Source organism: Chrysochloris asiatica, unplaced genomic scaffold (genome assembly GCF_000296735.1).
Source record: "Chrysochloris asiatica unplaced genomic scaffold, ChrAsi1.0 scaffold00007, whole genome shotgun sequence".
Taxonomy (NCBI): Eukaryota; Metazoa; Chordata; class Mammalia; order Afrosoricida; family Chrysochloridae; genus Chrysochloris; species Chrysochloris asiatica.
This window is the reverse complement of record NW_006408525.1, coordinates 27,975,251-27,992,594: the sequence shown is the minus strand read 5'-3', so window position 1 is coordinate 27,992,594 and position 17,344 is coordinate 27,975,251. Positions and strand designations below refer to the sequence as shown.

General features: G+C 41.2%; 1 protein-coding gene across 1 annotated transcript in view; it reads left to right on the top strand.

Annotated features, from left to right (window-relative positions):
• Nucleotides 1-6,708: 6,708 nt before the first annotated feature.
• Nucleotides 6,709-17,344, top strand: part of STAT5B (signal transducer and activator of transcription 5B) — a 36,659-nt gene continuing 26,023 nt past the window's right edge. Inside the window, exons 1-4 of the mRNA XM_006832657.1 lie at nucleotides 6,709-6,839; nucleotides 9,549-9,705; nucleotides 15,198-15,287; nucleotides 16,790-16,964. Coding sequence (XP_006832720.1) covers nucleotides 6,712-6,839; nucleotides 9,549-9,705; nucleotides 15,198-15,287; nucleotides 16,790-16,964 — 550 coding nt within the window. The 5' untranslated portion in view covers nucleotides 6,709-6,711. The remainder of the gene's footprint in view (nucleotides 6,840-9,548; nucleotides 9,706-15,197; nucleotides 15,288-16,789; nucleotides 16,965-17,344) is intronic.

Sequence of the window (17,344 nt, the reverse complement as noted above, 5' to 3'; positions counted from 1 at the left end):
ACCCCACTCTCTCTGTACTACATGTCTTAGGCTGGGTTTTCTAGAGAAGCAAAACCAGTGAAACATATATATGTGTATGAATAATATATATATATATATATATATATATATATAGAGAGAGAGAGAGAGAGAGAGAGAGAGAGAGAAAGTTTATTATCAAGGAAATGGCTTACAATTGCAGAGTCCCTCCTGTGTATCCATTATGTTGGCAGCAGACCACACCCCCAAGGAAGCATCCCTTCAATTGATTAGCTACTCAAAGCCATTATTCATAACTAACTGCCTGTCTTAGGTTCATCACCATGGGAATGAGCACATCTCAACTGTTAAACCTCTGGAAATCCTGAGTTAGTCAAACCCTAACCATGACACAGGTATATGACTTTAACCATAAAGTAAAATTCAAATCTGTAGTAGTTGCTTAGTGTACTTTTTATTCCACATTTCTTACTAGTAGGATAAGAAAAACCTACTTTCTAGCTTTCTCAAAGCATTTTATATAGTGAAACTAATTCATTCAAATTATAATTAATTAAAATGATCTGTTTCATTGTCATGTCTTGGTATGCCATCTCCTGTCCCATAATAACTTTGAAAAGAACTGATAGGTCTTCCAAATTATGTGCATTCATTCATATATTCAACAACAAAAAGTGAATGGATGCTTATGTACCAGGCACTGTTCTAGGCCCAAGAGAAAGAGCTATGAACAAAATAAGGCACTTGCCTTCATGGTAACTTCATCCTAATGGGAAGAAAGTTAGAACTCAAGTATTTTATAAAATGATCTGAAGAAAAATAGAGCAGATTAAGAGGACTGAGATGACCAGAATACTGTTTTTTTCTGGGTCGCCAGAGGAAGAGTCTCTGAAGAGGTCAAAGTTTTTCCACAGTTTTCCTTCTTGTCTCTCTTGGATTAATTCAACTATTGAATGCAGGACTCAAGAGAATTTTTGTATCTGTTGTTATCATTTGTAGGTTAATTAAGAGGACCAACATGACATCCTAATTCTTTTTAATTCCTTATCATTATGAACAATTAGTAATTTGAATTATGTTCTTCATTCTTTTATCATTCTTTCATACACTTACATTCTTAAGCAGTTTGATTTATCCATTCCTTCATCCTTTATCGATCCATCCAAATTATATAATTTGGTGTCTGTTCTGGATTATTAAATCTTGGCATATAGTTCACTTTTTAAAATAGCATATTACACAATTAAATGTTTTACAGATGTGCTGGTTCTTAATAAAATTGACTTGCTTCTGGAGAGGACTCTTTCATCCAAGTCTAGTAAACTCTCAGCCATTGAAATTTGATGTCTTGGGTGATCTTATAGTGATCCCAGCCTTCATGCGTAAAAGCCTTAAATAAAACTGTGCACCACTCAAGTGTGCTAGAGCATTGCATAAGTCTAAAATAGGTAACTGGCATTCACCCCACTCTTCATTATTGGCTGACTGACTTGTCCCGTAAATAGCTCAGTTACACGATCGGACAACTCCAATTAACAGGGGATTTTGCTTCCTGATACTCATGTGCAGTATCTGGTTGCGGTGCAGTGAATTACTTAGTATGGCTCTTCTCGCCATAGTCTGTAACTCCCACAAAATGACTGGGTGGGACCATGCAAATAAGGTGTACAGAACCCTAATGTTGGGGTTAGTCGGTTTTGCCATCCTCCTAGGCTTAAAATGAGCTATTCCAGCTATAGAAAAAGAGAACCTCACTACCACCAAGAAAGAAGAACCGGGTGTGAAGTGTGTCTGTTGGACCCAGGATCCCTGCAATGTAACCCTCCTAGACCAAGGAGTCAGAGATAGAGAGCTGTATCACCAGGGATGGTGAGAGACAGTGAGAAGCAGCAGAAAGAAATGGCAGAAACAGAAACAGCAGAACCAAGAGACACCATGGTGGTCTTCCTGGTCCATGAAGTGAGAAAGTTTAAACACCTCAGGCAGTCGTCTTGCTGGTGAAGTAGGATACCTCCAAGCACTTGGTAGAGCTAGGCTCACTGACCCACAGAGTGAGAGAGCTAAATGCCTTCAGCCAGGAGGCTTACTGGTAGACTGGGGTGCCTCTAGGGACTTACAGGGTGGAGCTAAAGAGCTTTGTAACACATGCGTGGCAGTGACTGGGCCAGCCCAAGAGACCCATGGGGCCTAAGGGGCCAGGGGCCAAAAAGAGAGACATGTTTGCGGGAATGGCAGAAAAGAAGCTGTCTTGACCAAAAAACTCTTATCCTGAGTAATTTCTGAACTGAATTGTAATCTGATACTTGCCTAATAAGTTCCATAATCATGTATATTGTCTATAAATTCTGTGTGACCATTGCGATAGATTATCAAACCCAACAGAGAATCAGAAAGTACCGTGGGAGGGACAATTGGTATCAGAATTGGTAAAATAAATCCGTTTAGAGGATATAGGCATCTCTGACCTCCACCTCATAGGAAGCAATTTATGGCTGTTGATCTTGAGTCTCCTTCACCCTTGTAATGTTAGAGGAGGTCACACACCTCTGCCAAGCCATTAAGTGACATCAGACATGGGATGTGTTGCAATGGCTCCAGACTCTTGAAGCATGGGACTTTGCAGTAGAATGACGGGGCATAAGTATTTCATTCTTAAATGGTCACTTTGAATATTGCTACCTGTAATGAGTGAAAGAGGAGTCCTGGTGTGGCACTGTAGGATAAGTGCTGGACTGCTAACCACAAGGTCAGTGGTTCAAACCCACCAGTCCTTGGAAAACCTATATAGGGCTACTATGAGTTGGAACCGACTTGATGGCACTTAACAACAACAACAATGACTGAAAGGAAAGTAAGAGATACTGTGCTGTAGTTGAGGGGAAAAAAGCCAAATTGACAGAACCCTGGGACAAAAGTCTGGTTGGGTAAACAAGATGATGGATAGGAGACCAGGTGTTTGATACCATCAGCTGGTGTAAGTTGCTGTAATTTGATGGTTTATTCTGGACTGAACTTTGCAGATGTTCAAAATCCTGATTGAAACAGAAGATTCTTCAAAGAGCAAGGAACATGCCTTTCTCCTCAAAGTACTGGTTTGATTGTTGTTGTTAAGTGCCATCAAGTCATTTCCAACTCAACAGCGACCCTGTATAGGGTTTCCAAGGAGTGACTGGTCGGTTTGAATTGCTGACCTTGCTGTTCGCAGTCTAGTGCTTATCCTACAGGTAGGCACTGTAGAAATTGATTGTATAAAATGGGGTGAGATCAATGTATGAAGAGCTGACTCAACATGCCTTTCTCTGTGTGTGCTTGCAATTAACGTGAGGGGGACAGAGAACTGATCACCACTAGATGTGTTCCTGTATGTCTCTGGGAAAACTGGGGTTGGATCTGACGCTGGTGCCGCTATACACATCTGCACATCTCCTAAATTGTTTGTTCCTGCAAAATGCTGTGGTTCCAGGGCCAATGGTATAATTGTAGGGGTCAGAACACTAAGCAAGAGCCTATAACTATACTCCTAAACCTATATACTGGAATTCCCAAGGACCTAGTGGAATGAATTGTATCCCCTTCCCCATCTGTCTGCCATATTGCCTAGTGGTTGAAATAGCCTGCTAGTGTTGTGCCTATGTAATCCTATCCAAAGTGAAGGGGAAAAGACTGAGTGGGGAAAACTTGTTAGACTAGTCTTGCTACTAACAATCATCGACTGACAATTGGTTTATTTATGCCTTGAGGGAAATCTAACATTATACTGATACCTCAAGAGACGCTCAGAGCAAAGGAATAATCGCTCAGCTAAATTTTATTAGAGGCCAGATTGGGTGATGCCAAGACAATGTTTAGGGAACCTGACCAGATCAGATGGACACTTGCAGCAGGCCTGAAGGGTGGGTACCTGAGTAATCTTACCCTGAGGTCTTTATGCCCTACTGACGGATTGTTAATTTTTCAAACTGGTAAAAGAGTGAGGGGAAGTTAATCCTCCCAGTATGAAAAGGCAAGGGGGGCAGACTGTAGTATAGTTGTTGTTATGTGCCATAGAGTGGGTTACAACTCACAGTGACCCTGTATAGGGTTTCTGAGGATCAGCTGGAAACTGCCAACCTTGTAGTGCAAACCAACCTTTTGGTCCAGTGCTTATCCTACAGCACCATGCTTAATGGCCCATCTAGCTAGGGTCTTTGTAATGCCCATCAAATGACTGGGTGGGCTGTGGCTCATCAGAGGGATTTGAATAGCTTGCTAATGATGTAAATAAGGTTCATGGCACACTTAAAGAGATGATGGTTGTTGGTGGTTGTGTGTCATGGAGTCGATTCCGACTCACAGCAACCCTGCATAGGGTTTCCGAGGCTGTAAATCTTTACAGGAGCAGACAGCCTCATCTTTCTCCTATGGAGCAGCTAGTAGATTCAAACTGTGGCAGGTAGATTCGAGCTGTGGCTGGTAGATTTGAACTGCAGACCTTGTGGTTAGCAGCTCTACTCGTAACCCACTGCACTATCAGAGCTCCTAACGGTGGGCTACATGGGCCAGAAATCAAACCCGTGCTTCCTGTGTGGCAGGCGAGAGTTCTCCCACTGAATCACCTTTGCCGATAAGAGAAATGGGACCCAAATGAGGGGATTGGCCAATTTTGCCATCCTGTCAGGCTTAAAATTAGTCATCCTAGAGATGGAAAGGAAGACCTCACAGCCACCACAAGAGCCGAGCCAGGATTGCCACGTGTCCTGTGGACCTTCTCTGATAACTCTTAGACACAGAGAAAGCTGCACCACCAGAGACATCAAGAGACAATGAGAAGCAGGGGACAGCAGAACCTGGACACTGGCAGGAGACCATGCAGTGGGCTTCCTGGCCCAATGAGTGAGAGAACTGAGTGCCTTTGGTTGGGAGACTTGCTGGCAGAGTGGTCTGCCTTTGGGCACTTACTAGTGGGGCTAAGGAGCTTAATGTGTCAGACTGTAAAGCTGTTTGAACTGCAAGCGTAGTTAAAGCTCACCAGCTGCTCCTCAGAAACCCTTTACAGAGTCCCTATGGGTCGGAATCGACTCGATGGCACGCAACAACAACAAAGAGCTTAGTAACACTTGTCTGAACAGCACCTGGGTCAGCCCAAGAAGCTCATAGGGCCAGAGGGGCCAAGGACCGGAGACAGACATGCCTGCAGGAATGGTTGTGGTTAGAGCTGCTAACCACAAGGTCAGCAGTGCAAATCTACCAGCCGCAGCTCGAATCTACTTGGCGCAGTTCGAATCTACCAGCCACTGCACAGGAGAAAGATGAGGCTGTATCCTGAGTCATTTCTGATTCTAAATTATAACCTGTTTGTTACTTGCCTAATAAATTCCAGAATCCTGAGCATGATCTGTGAGTTCTGAGTGACATTGCAATGAATTAGCACAGCTAGCAGAGAAGTAGAGAGTGGAAGAGGGGGACTGTTGGTGTTAGAACTGGTGAAAAGGTTGGAGGATGGAAGTATGTCTGCCCTCTGCCCTCATAGGAATCAGCCTTGGGCTAATGATCTTGTTTCTCCTTCCCCCTAGTGAAGTTAGAGGAGGTCAGACACACCCCTCCAGGACATTTTTACATTGGTGTTCAACAGAATCCAGGTACAGGTCACTGTACCCTAACTGTAACATAGTCCTTAGGAGAATTGTGCAAATGGTTTTGGATAGGATTCAAAATAGTCCTGCCTTATACCAGACTACATGTTATGTAGAATAGTGTTAAAGGAAGATTCTATTTCAGTTTCCCCCGGTGCACATGAAAAGAACAAGGGGGCTTCAAAAAGTTTGTGGAAAATGGAATTAAAAGATAATAGAGTTTTTCACAAACTTTTTGAAGTCCCCTCATATTGTTACTGTCAAAATCAGATTAGTCCCAAAGAGTCTCTGCCAAGTGAGTTAAAAATTCTCAGGTGAGAGCGAGGAGGCATGGTAGCTTTATAAAACCATTTTTTCTGAAATAAAGAGCATGTCAAAGGAACCTACCCATTATAGGAACAGAATAATTCTTGTTTCTACCTTTTAACTGGAATGTATTGTTTTTGCATCCAAAGGGTTTTTAAATGCTATAATTTAACAGAGCATTGCTTCATAAATTCCTCAGTAGTAACTCAGAAGGTGAACCTTGGGGTGTTTTTCCAGAAAACTCTGTGCCCTTCATGTACAGAGAATTGCTGCTTAGATAACTAATGATAATATGTAGGATTCCGTCCATGCTTCAAATATTTTCATATTTCCATTACTGAGCTCTTTTTCAAAATGACAGTATGTTTATTGCATTTCTTCATCAAAACACCAAATCTAAAACAAATGATTTAAAAACCCTCTGCAGATTATTTTTCATTGCTGTTGAAATGCTACTTACTGTGGTTGATAATTTTGAGCAAAAATAAAAAGGGTATGTCTGTAACAAGAAAGCTACAGCTGGCAGTTCTTTCCCGGATGTTGATTTCCTTAGTACAGATGTTGTACTTCAGCTTATAGGACTCCAGTACATTTTATAGTTAGAGTGTCTGTCCCAACTATGAACATGTCCAGGACACACTGAAAGTCTACAATGTGTAAAGCTTTTCAAAGCCAAAATTCATACAAGAAAGAACCCAAAGCATTTGTTTTACTCTAGCTTTTATAACTTTGTGAATATTTACTCTAGTGGCTTAAAAAGGGAAAACAACAACAACAAATTCCTGATTGTTTGTTTAACAGGTGGTTGTAAACCATGGCTGTGTGGATACAAGCCCAGCAGCTCCAAGGAGATGCTCTTCATCAAATGCAAGCCTTATATGGCCAGCATTTCCCCATCGAGGTGCGGCATTATTTATCCCAGTGGATTGAAAGCCAGGCTTGGTAGGTGGACAACATACTCTACATCAAATAAATTCGTAAGAGTTGGTAACATAAAAAGATTGATGTCTGATTAGAAAGATGCTATGATAGAGACTTTAAAGTTGTGTGTTTTATGTGGCCCATGAGAAACCCTATTTTATAAACCCCATGTTAGATGTGGGGTTTATAAAATAGGGTGTCTTCCCTTTAAGAGTAAATACTGGCTAAAAACATTAAAGTATTGCTGCTCATAACTAGAATTCAACTATTCACATATGCTTTGAAAGCTTATAGAGTTCTTAGATATATAGTTAGTAAGTTTTATATGAGAAAAAAAAGATTAAAGCCCTTGTGCTTAGAGAATTTGGTGTTTAATGGGGCTGATAAAATATGTATATGCATATAATTTAATAAATGTATTGGTAACAAATTTAATAGTTGAGTATGCTGGCATTTTATATCTACACGTAGAGACTTAAATAAAACAGATGAAAATATTAACAGTAATTATGTTTAGTTGGTGGGTTTTTATTCTTCTTTATTTTCCAAATTACTGTTTTCATACTTAGTTGGGGGGAATCGTTTTAATGTTCTCTTAGAATTTAAAAAAATTTTCATAGACATTTTTGTACACCAAAGGAGCCTGGTAGCATGTGGTAGGTTCCAAGTTGGGTTATACTAGCCACAAGGTCAGCACTTCAAATCTACCAGCCACTCTGTGGGAGAAAGATGAAGCTTTCTGCTCCTGTAAAGATTGACCACCTCAGAAACCCTGTACAGGGTCCATATAAGTTGGAACCCACCTGATGGCACACCACACCACCATGGAATACCAGGCAGCGGGGTTGTACGTGGCTTTGCTCAGAGCCTTGGCACTTAATGGTGTGTGACAAGTTTGTCAGTCCTGTGGGGTATGTTCATCAGATGCTCTTGAACAGACTCTTTTGAGAAACCAGCCTTCATGCTACTGCGTGAAGAGGGTTAAATACAAGTCGCTGATGTTGCCTTGGAATAAGCGCAGTTGCATGTTAGTGTCAGGTTTCTGTTTAGAAACCAGAGTACCAAAGGAAGATCATTTTCTAGGCAATTAAAAAAATCTCAGCCTCAGGTAATTAAGTGAGAAAAAAGACAAACTAAATATGAGAATGTCAACTGCAACTTGTTTAGGACTCTTTCATTTCCTTTTCTGTTTTAATGATCTGGATGGATCGGAAAAACATTAGTCAAAAGTTTCTGTTGATTTAAAATTTCACTTAACTGATTTTCCATGTAGTTTTCTCACTCAACAAGTGATAAAGAGACTTGTGTTGCTGTTCATGAAAACCTAAATTTTATTTCATTTTGGTTTTCTTAAGAGCTTAAAGATTAATTTTTTTTTTAAATCTTCAGTTCCTCTTGTTTAACTGTTTGAGCAAGTCTATTTCAAGCAGAGAATGAAATGTTCAGGTATAAAGACCAGTATGTGATTTCCACAGGCTTTGCTCAAAGACTGGATTTCCCCAGATGAGACACTTAGCTTATGGCAATAGAGGTGGACAGTTGGCCCATCATTCCTTTCAAGTGTTTGCTTAGTACATTAGTATAAATTATAGTTAATACATTGATTATCAGTGATGTGTGCTGTCAAGTTGTTCTGGCTCATATCGACCCTGTATAGGGTTACCAAGAGTGGCTGGTGGGTTTGAACTTCCGACCTTGCAGTTAGCAGTCTAGTGCTTATCCTACAGCACACATATTTAAAGTTTGGCTTTATTTAAAGCCTTCTAAAGTGAAAATTTGGATATATTACTTGATGAAGTACAATAGTCATGTTTTGCTACACCTGTCTATGTATCTGTTTGAAATAAGTTGCTAAACTTCAAGGATTTACAGATGACAGAGTCTTTTAGCTACCAATAGAGCTCTAGTTTCATCTCAGACCAAGTCAGCAGGAATTGAATGTTATTTCAGTCTGTCAGCTGTCTGGCTCTTCAGTGAGCTGAGTAATTTAGTACTGCCCAACTGCAATTGTTGCTTACGTTGTTTAAAAAGAAAGAAATACTATACAACTCTGTCACCAGTTCAGTGGCTCTGAATTAATACAGAGTCTTTAGAGTGGTTTCTCTTGGTCTCTGAAGCGTTAGCATTGCCTATAAGTCCCATATCTGCAAATGGTGATAGAATGTCTGGCTTGTTTGAATACGTGTAGGCATTGCCTGTCTTAATGTCTCATTTACAGGGCTCCTCGGAAATAGCAATAAAAATGTGTGTGTATGTGTTTCACCTGTCTCCACTTAGGAAATACTCAGTGAAATTAGCAACAGAGACATAGAACTCATTGAGGCTAGAAGAATAAGGTCATGAAGGACATTCTTGACCTTGTGCTCCATTGATGCCCTTGAAGGAGTAGCTATACCTGGAATTATCAGGCCCTTTATTTCCTTCAAATGCACAAAGCACTTTCCTTTTTCCTATGTTCTAGGAGCTGATAGCCAGAGCAAGTCAGCAGGAGAAAGGGCAGTACATTATAAAGAAAAGAAATGAAAATATACTGAACAGTCCAACCAAAGTGATTAGTGGATTAGGAATATATTATTGTAGGGATCTAATCAATTTGTACTGGGCTGTTTCCTAAAATTTGAGTGAGCACATTATAAGAAAATCACTTAAGTAAAAAAAGAGAAAAAATAAAAAATGTACGCAGGTTCATGTGCATGTGTGTATACATTTGTATGTAATTTTCTCCCCTAGGGACTCAATAGATCTTGATAGTCCACAGGAGAACATTAAGGCCACCCAGCTCCTGGAGGGCCTGGTGCAGGAGTTGCAGAAGAAGGCTGAGCACCAAGTCGGGGAAGACGGATTTCTACTGAAGATCAAGCTGGGGCACTATGCCACGCAGCTCCAGGTGGGTGTGAGCGCTGAAGACATTCTCTTCCCGGGCAGGGATTCTTTATTTAGTACACCCTGTAGAGATTGTCCAGGGGCCCTGGTGGTGCAGGAGTTAAAGTGCTTGATTGCTAACCGAAAGGTTGGTGATCTGAATTCTCTAGCTCTTCAGGAGAGAGCTGTGGCATCTGCCTCCATAAAGATTTAGAGCCTTGGGAAACCCTAAGGGACAGTTCTGTTTTGCCCTCTAGAGTCACGGTGAGACGGAATCAACTCCACACAACGGGGTTGTTGTTTTTAATACTGACTTTCATTCTCATCTGCAATGTTGAGTTGCATGTAATGTGCATAAGATTATTTAGTTTTGCAGTTATGGTTGTTTTTGTTTTTCAAACTTTTTATTTGGCAATAATCTCTAATTTATAGAAAGTTGCAAAAATGATATAAAGATATCCTATTTGAGGGGGCTTTAAAAGTTCATGGAAAAGTGAACTGGAAAGATAATGGAATTTCTCCTTAGACATTTTGAAGCTCCCTTTTATATACTTTACATAGATGGGCTGGTTGTTAACATTTACTTTGTCTTTTTCCCTCTCCTTTTTCTCTCTCCCCACCTCTACACACACACACACACACACACACACACACACATTTTAGTCACCTGAGAGTGAGTTGAATAGCTCAAATCCCTTATCCTTGAAGTTCAGTGTGCATTTTCTAAGAATCTGAACCCTGTCTTACATATTATCAGTAGTTATCAACTTCAGCAAATTGAACATTGATGTAGTACTTTTAGATAATCTTCATTCTGTGTTTTCATTTTGTCAGTTGACTTAATATTCTTTCAGGACGTTTTTGCTCTCCAGTCCAGGATCACATATTACATGTAGTTCTCATGGCTTTTTAATCTCCTTTCATCTGAAACTGTTCCTCCTCTCCTCTTTGTCTTTCATTATGGTGTTGTTAAATGTTGTCAAATTGTTTCTGACTCTAGTAATCCTGTGTAGTGTTTCTGAGGAGTGGCTGGTGGGTTTGAACCACTGACCTTGTGATTTGCAGTTCAGTGTTTATCTCCTAGCACTGCACCAGGACCCCTCTTTCATTATGTTGTTTTTTTGTTCTGTTTTTACAATTCAGTCCTCCCTACTTTTAAAAAAGAAAAACCATTCCTCATTTAAGATTTGTATGATGTTTCCTTAGGATTAGATTCGGCTCTACACCCCTGGTTGGAATTCTAAAATGTGATACTGTCTGCCTCAGGGTGTCATATCCAGAGGTATACCTCATCCATGTCCCCCTCCCTTGTGGTAGTAAACTGATGATCTGATCTGTAAACCTTCACTCAATTCAAAATTTTAAAAAAGTTTTTTGTTTTTTTTTTTAAAGTAGTGCTTTAGTACTTGAGGTGAATTAAGATGCAAGCATCTTACTTTTTTACTGTAAAAATTGCATTTTCTAAGATGTATGTGGGTGAGTCAAAAGTTATCTACACTTTGACTATAGAATTTATTTTAATCAACTTTTAGAAAAGAAAAATAACATCAGTTTTCTACATAATAGCCCTGCTTTTCAATTCACTTTTTCTGTCTGTCAACAAGCTTTCATATTCCCTTATTTTAAAATGTTTTAGGCTGAGCTGCAAGCCATGAATGCACTCTATCTTCATTTCTTCATCAGAGGTGAATCTTCATCCTTGAAGGACTGCTTTCAGGGGACCAAACAGGTGAAAGTCCAGTGGAGCAAAATCAGGACTATAGGGAGGATGCCTTAACACCTCAAAACAAAGTTTTTGCAAATGTCAAGTGTGGGCAGAGATGTGCAGACATGCATTGTCATGCAAGATCACAATTCCCTTGGATAGCTGTCCTGTGTGTTTAATCCAAAGTTTAGGCTTCAGCTCCTCAGTGAGCATCTCACTTATAATGAGCGCTGTTGATTGTTGAGCCTTTTTCCTGATAGTGTTCCAATACTGGCCCTTGAGAATCCCAGAAAACTATAAATATATCAATTTTCCAGCTGATGGTTGACTTTTGAACTTTTTGTTCGTTGGCGATTCAAGATGTTTCCATTCCATACTCTGCCATTTACTCTCAGGCTCATAGTGATGAATCCATGTCTCATTGCCAGTAATGATTTTTTTTTTAAAAGAAACTTTAGCCTTCCTTCAAGTATCAGTCCAAATTTTGTTTGCAGATATCCAAACGCTTCTGTGTATGCTCTTCTATGAGTTGTTTCGGCACCTGTCTTGCACGAACTTTTGGAAACCCAAGTCTATCGTGCACTATTTCATAGGCAGATCCATGACTGATTTGTAAATGATTTGCTATGTAATCCACTGTCACTCCTCTACTCGACAGAATCATTTCACATGCGTGCTCAGTGTTGTCATCGGTCATGGACGTGGATAGGCGTTTTAATATAACTGGAGTATGGCCAATTTTTGACACATCCTTGTACTCTTCTTGTTCTCATCTGTTTTGGAGAAGCAGCATTTCCTTTGATTATGCCATGATGTCTCCAGGAGTTTTCTCTATCATATCTGGTCTGAGACAGAGAGAGATCCCATAGCATAGAGTGAAAAACAAAGTGATGTCTGTCTTAGCGGAGTTTTCTAGAGAAGCTAAACCAGTGAAGTTTAAATGTATGTAAACTCCTCTTTCTACATATATAAAGGGAAATTACATCAAGGAAATGGTTCATAATCTTAGAGTATCAGGTCCCCAGTGGAAAAGAGAGCAGCAAGCTTTTCCTGCATGTCATTATATTGGGAGCAAGCTAGACCTCCCAGGAAACATCCTGTCAATTGATTGGCTGCTCATAGTCAGTCATCATAGAGTTAATTATGTCTGTATTAAGTTTCATCACCGTATCTCTAATGCCAAACCACTGCAAATCCTTGTCCAGTCAAATTGACACGAAACCTTAACTATCACAGTCCACCATTAGTCAACTTTGTACCTATAAACCATATGCATATATGATTTCTCTAAATAAAGAAAATGGTGGCATCATACTTGCACCTAACATGATAAAACTAAAATGCATACAACTGAAAACACAATGGCCCCATTTACATCTTATATTTCACAAATGAATAAAACAAAACTATTTGGTGCACATACAAAACAAAACAAAAAAATGTATATCCATTTAAAAGTCCAGAGGGCACATTCTGCAAGCCAGCTTCCTGCCCAGAGGCACACAGCCTAGAGTCCATGCCTGCTCTGTCTCTCCATGCCACCACCTCTGCCACTATCTCTGCTGTTGCTCCTTTTCTTAGTAGAGATCTCATGCTTCTTTCCTGAAATGAAAGATTAACTACTCCCCTCATTTAGTTACACATCTCTTTTATAGTCACAACTAATCCTGCTAACAGGTACTCACAGTTGAATCATAAACTCCTATCATCATCCTCCCTCATCCCCTTTCACCAGTACCCATCTGGAAAAGAGGAAAACTATTTAGTGGGGGTTCTACCTTACCCTTCTTATTCTAAAATTAAGCACACCATGAAAGCTTTTAAGCCAGGCATTTCATGCTTTATAGCGCCCCTCTCCCTGCCCCATTTGTGATAGCCTATGGTAGCTTACTGGTTATGAATCGGGCTGTGAACCACAAGGTCAGCAGTTCGAAACTACCAGCTGTTCTGCGGGAGAAAGATGAGGCTTTCTGCCCCTGTAAAGATTTACAGCCTTGGAAACCCTGTACAGGGTCGCTATGAGTCAGAACCGACTCCACGGCACATAACAACAATATCTAAATTGCCCTTCCCTGTCAACCCATACTCTGAGGAGACAAGCATGTTCTTTGATCTGAAGAATCTTCCATTCTGGTTGGAATTTTGAGTAACTGCTTCTATACACAAAAGTCCAGTCCATCAAATTGTAGCAATTTACCCTTGCTCACAGTATCAAATATCTTTATCTTCATCTGATCAGGTACTGTCAGCTCAGTCCTAGACATCCAAGATAGGTCAAATGGGTACCAGCTGAGTTCACACACACCTCCCTGCGCTTCAGACCAGCTGGCCCCTTCACTCCCAGCCCTAGCCCCCATGGGCTAGGTAAGTGCTCAAGGGCTCAGGACTTCACACAACTCCTTAAACTTGAGACCAGTCAGCCTTCCTCTTCTCTCTCTCATCTCAAGGTCAATAGAGCATGTCCAAACTCATTATATTGGGTGCCAATAGAGCATGTCCAAACTCAGCTTGTGTCTTCATTGCTGCATTTCCCCCACTTCCACTCAACAAGTAGACCCAGGTGGTCACCAGTGAGCCTTCTAACTACAACTCACCAGCTCCCTTTAACTTCCAGTCTTAGAAGGAAGTCTGGTAGACTTTTCTTGCCTTGATGTTTCCAAGGCAAACAAATTGCTTGAAACTCAAAAAGCCAAACAGTATACTTTTTTCTGCAGGTCTTTCTAAGAATCTTGAGTCTCCTGTTCTCCCAGCAGTTCTGGTTTGGTCTGCATGTCTTTTCAAATGCAAATATCCCAACTCTGAAGATTCTGGGTGGGGCTCAGGAATACCACCAAGGCCCCATACTCTACAAAGAAGCTTTGCTCATGGGCAAATTCTAACTCCCCTTTTTAGCAAATCCAGTCTAGTATAGGTTGAAGGCAGGCTTACAAACTCTCTATAATCATAATTCCCAGTATTCATTTCCATCACACATGTATGTCTATTTTACAATAGTAGACAGGGGAAACCAATGTCCATAAGGCAGTCAAACACATAAATCTTTTTAAAAGCCCTTGGACTAACCCCATTCATATGCATGTTGCCTTGGGCCTCTGGCTCCCGATCAACCATCTAGGTTAACCGTTTTTAGGCAAATCCAGAAGCTGCTTTCTCCCCTCTGCTGAAGCATTTCATCGCTTACATTCCTTTCAGCCACTACAGGTAACTAACTAAAACCAGAATAACCATTGAGAAAACCAAAGTTTCACTATCCATGAAACTTCTTTCTCTTCTTTACTTCTTTCTCTTACAAAACCTCATAGTTCATAAGTCTGGAACCATTGTAATGAATTCCATTCCTGATGCCAACTGCAAAAAACATGAGGTTGTCATTCCTGACTTCACACGAGGGAAAGAGAACCAAACTCAAAATCAGCCCAGGGCCGAGTTGTATGCAGTGGAGGTCAGACATGCCTCTCACCCTACAACCTTCTTTACTAATGAAGGTAGAGTTATCAGTGCCTTTAACATTAGTCAGACTTGAAAACCTGGATTTTCGAGAGAAGCAAAACCAGTGAAGAGAAGTTTATATCAGGAAAATGGCACATAATCGTAGAGTCCAGCAGAAAAGAGAGAAAGCTTTTCCTGCATGTCCATTACACACACACACATCCTTTCAATTGATTAGCCAATCATCATAGAGTTAACTACACCTACATCAGGTTTCATCCCCATGGGGATAACACCTCAAATGCCAGACCACTGGGAATTTTTCTCCAGTCAAGTTGACACAAAACCTTAACAATAACAGTGTCTATATTGGATTCTTTCAGAACACGTATGACCGCTGCCCCATGGAGCTGGTTCGATGCATTCGCCACATCTTATACAATGAGCAGAGGCTGGTCCGAGAAGCCAACAATGTGAGTGCCCCATGGGTGTGGGGAGCCAACTTGGGAAGTTCTTTCTTCTCTCTGGATCCAACTTTGTGATGGTAACACCATGTACATTTGTCAGCGGTTCAAGCTCACCAGCAGCTCACAGCATACACAGTCGCTATGAGTTGGAATCAACTCAACGGCACTTAACAACAACAACAAATGAGCACAGAGCACAGTATTGTCCTTAACTGATTTATAGCCTTGATGAGCTTGCAGCCACAAAAACAAGGAGAACATTGCAAATTAATTTAATCCCGACTGAGTCATTTCTAAGTAAAGGTATGTTCATATTCTCGTGCAATTTCTACTTGGTCCCCTCTGTTTAGGTGTTGTAAGGTTAGATCAGACCAGGTCACATAAATGGCTGAGTCAGTGGCGTCCTAATTGATTTCTCTGTATAACTTCATTTGGGGATCTCCAGGACACCTATAAGGAGCTCTGGTAGCATGTTGGGTTGTTAGCCGAAAGGTCAGCAGTTCAAATCTACCAGCGACTCTGGAAGAAAGATGGGGCTTTCTGTTCTCTTAAAGATTTACAGTCTTGGAAACCCTATACAGGGCCGCTATGAGTCAGAACCGACTCCATGGCACACAACTGCCACCAGCAGCAGGACACCTATGAGAGATTCAGCCTCTTCCCAGGTGGAAGCAGACTGTTCAATCATAAGAAGGTGTTAAGTGAGAACGCAGGTGATATGTGTTCACACAGCCTCATTCTGCACCGTACCCAACATCTAGCTTAGTTCTTAGTATTGGGTCAACAAATGAATGTGGAATGAGTGGACATCATCATGACTAGGAAAGCCCCGGTGATAAGTGGAATGTGTTGAGTTCTAGTCTTTCCAAAGGGAATTGGTGGTGGTGGTTATGTGCCGTGGAGTCGATTCCAACTCATAGTGACCATGTACAGGGTTTCCGAGGCTTTAAGTCTTTATGGGAGCAGAAAGCCTCATCTTTCTCCCGCAGAACAGCTGGTAGTTTCGAACTGCCATTCTTGCAGTTAGCTGCCCAATTCCTAACCATTACAGTACCAGAGAGGGAATTAGATGAACTATATTTGAAATATCTCTGATAGAGGCCAGATCTGAAATAGAAAATTCTACTATGTGTTACGGGGTCCTGGTGTGGCACTGTATGTAGCACAAGCACTAGACTGGTAACTGCAAGGTTAGCTGTTGAAGCCCACCAACCCCTCCTCAGAAATCAGATAAAGAATCACTATTAGTTGGAACCAACTCCACAGTGCCTAACAAACAACAGCTAGAAGGTGCCATAGTCTACCAAGTCACCTGTTTCTTCTCTTTTTACCTTTCCACCCCAATTCTGACAAGTGATGCTGCCTTACTCAAAATTTAGCTTCTGGGGTCTGTGGACCAGTTATAGGAACTGATCCTGGCTTTTCCTGTGACTTGAGACCTAAGATGTAATCCCATCCCCACTGCTCAGTTCACTACTGCCAGCATTCTCCCCCTGGTCTGCCTCCAGGGTAGCTCTCCTGCTGGGAACCTGGTTGACGCCATGTCCCAGAAACACCTTCAGATCAACCAGACATTTGAGGAGCTGCGACTGGTCACACAGGACACCGAGAATGAACTGAAGAAGCTGCAGCAGACTCAGGAGTATTTCATCATCCAATACCAAGAGAGCTTGAGGATCCAAGGTGAGGCTGGTGCAGCGTGAGCCGTGAGCCGGTGGGAGTCCTGGGGAGAGGGGTGAGAAATAAAAAGCAGCTCAGCCCAGATTGGGGCAGATCCACAGCAGGGAGTCCTATGTACCAACGATGGAGTGGAGGGGATGAAGCTGGAGAGTGCAGAGTCTCACAGTGGCTTCGGGAGCTTCTGGTCTGCTGCAAAAGATACTTCCTCTATTGGGAAAGAGCTCACAGTTTAAGTCAATACTGTTGTATCAGGTAGACATTTTATAACTGATGCTTTACAGGAGTAATGAAATAGGAAATACGTAATTATGTGTTTGTTTTTTTAACACTCCTAAGTGGGACAGTGTAAGGGCCAAAGGTTGTGTTTGTGGTGAACAACTTTA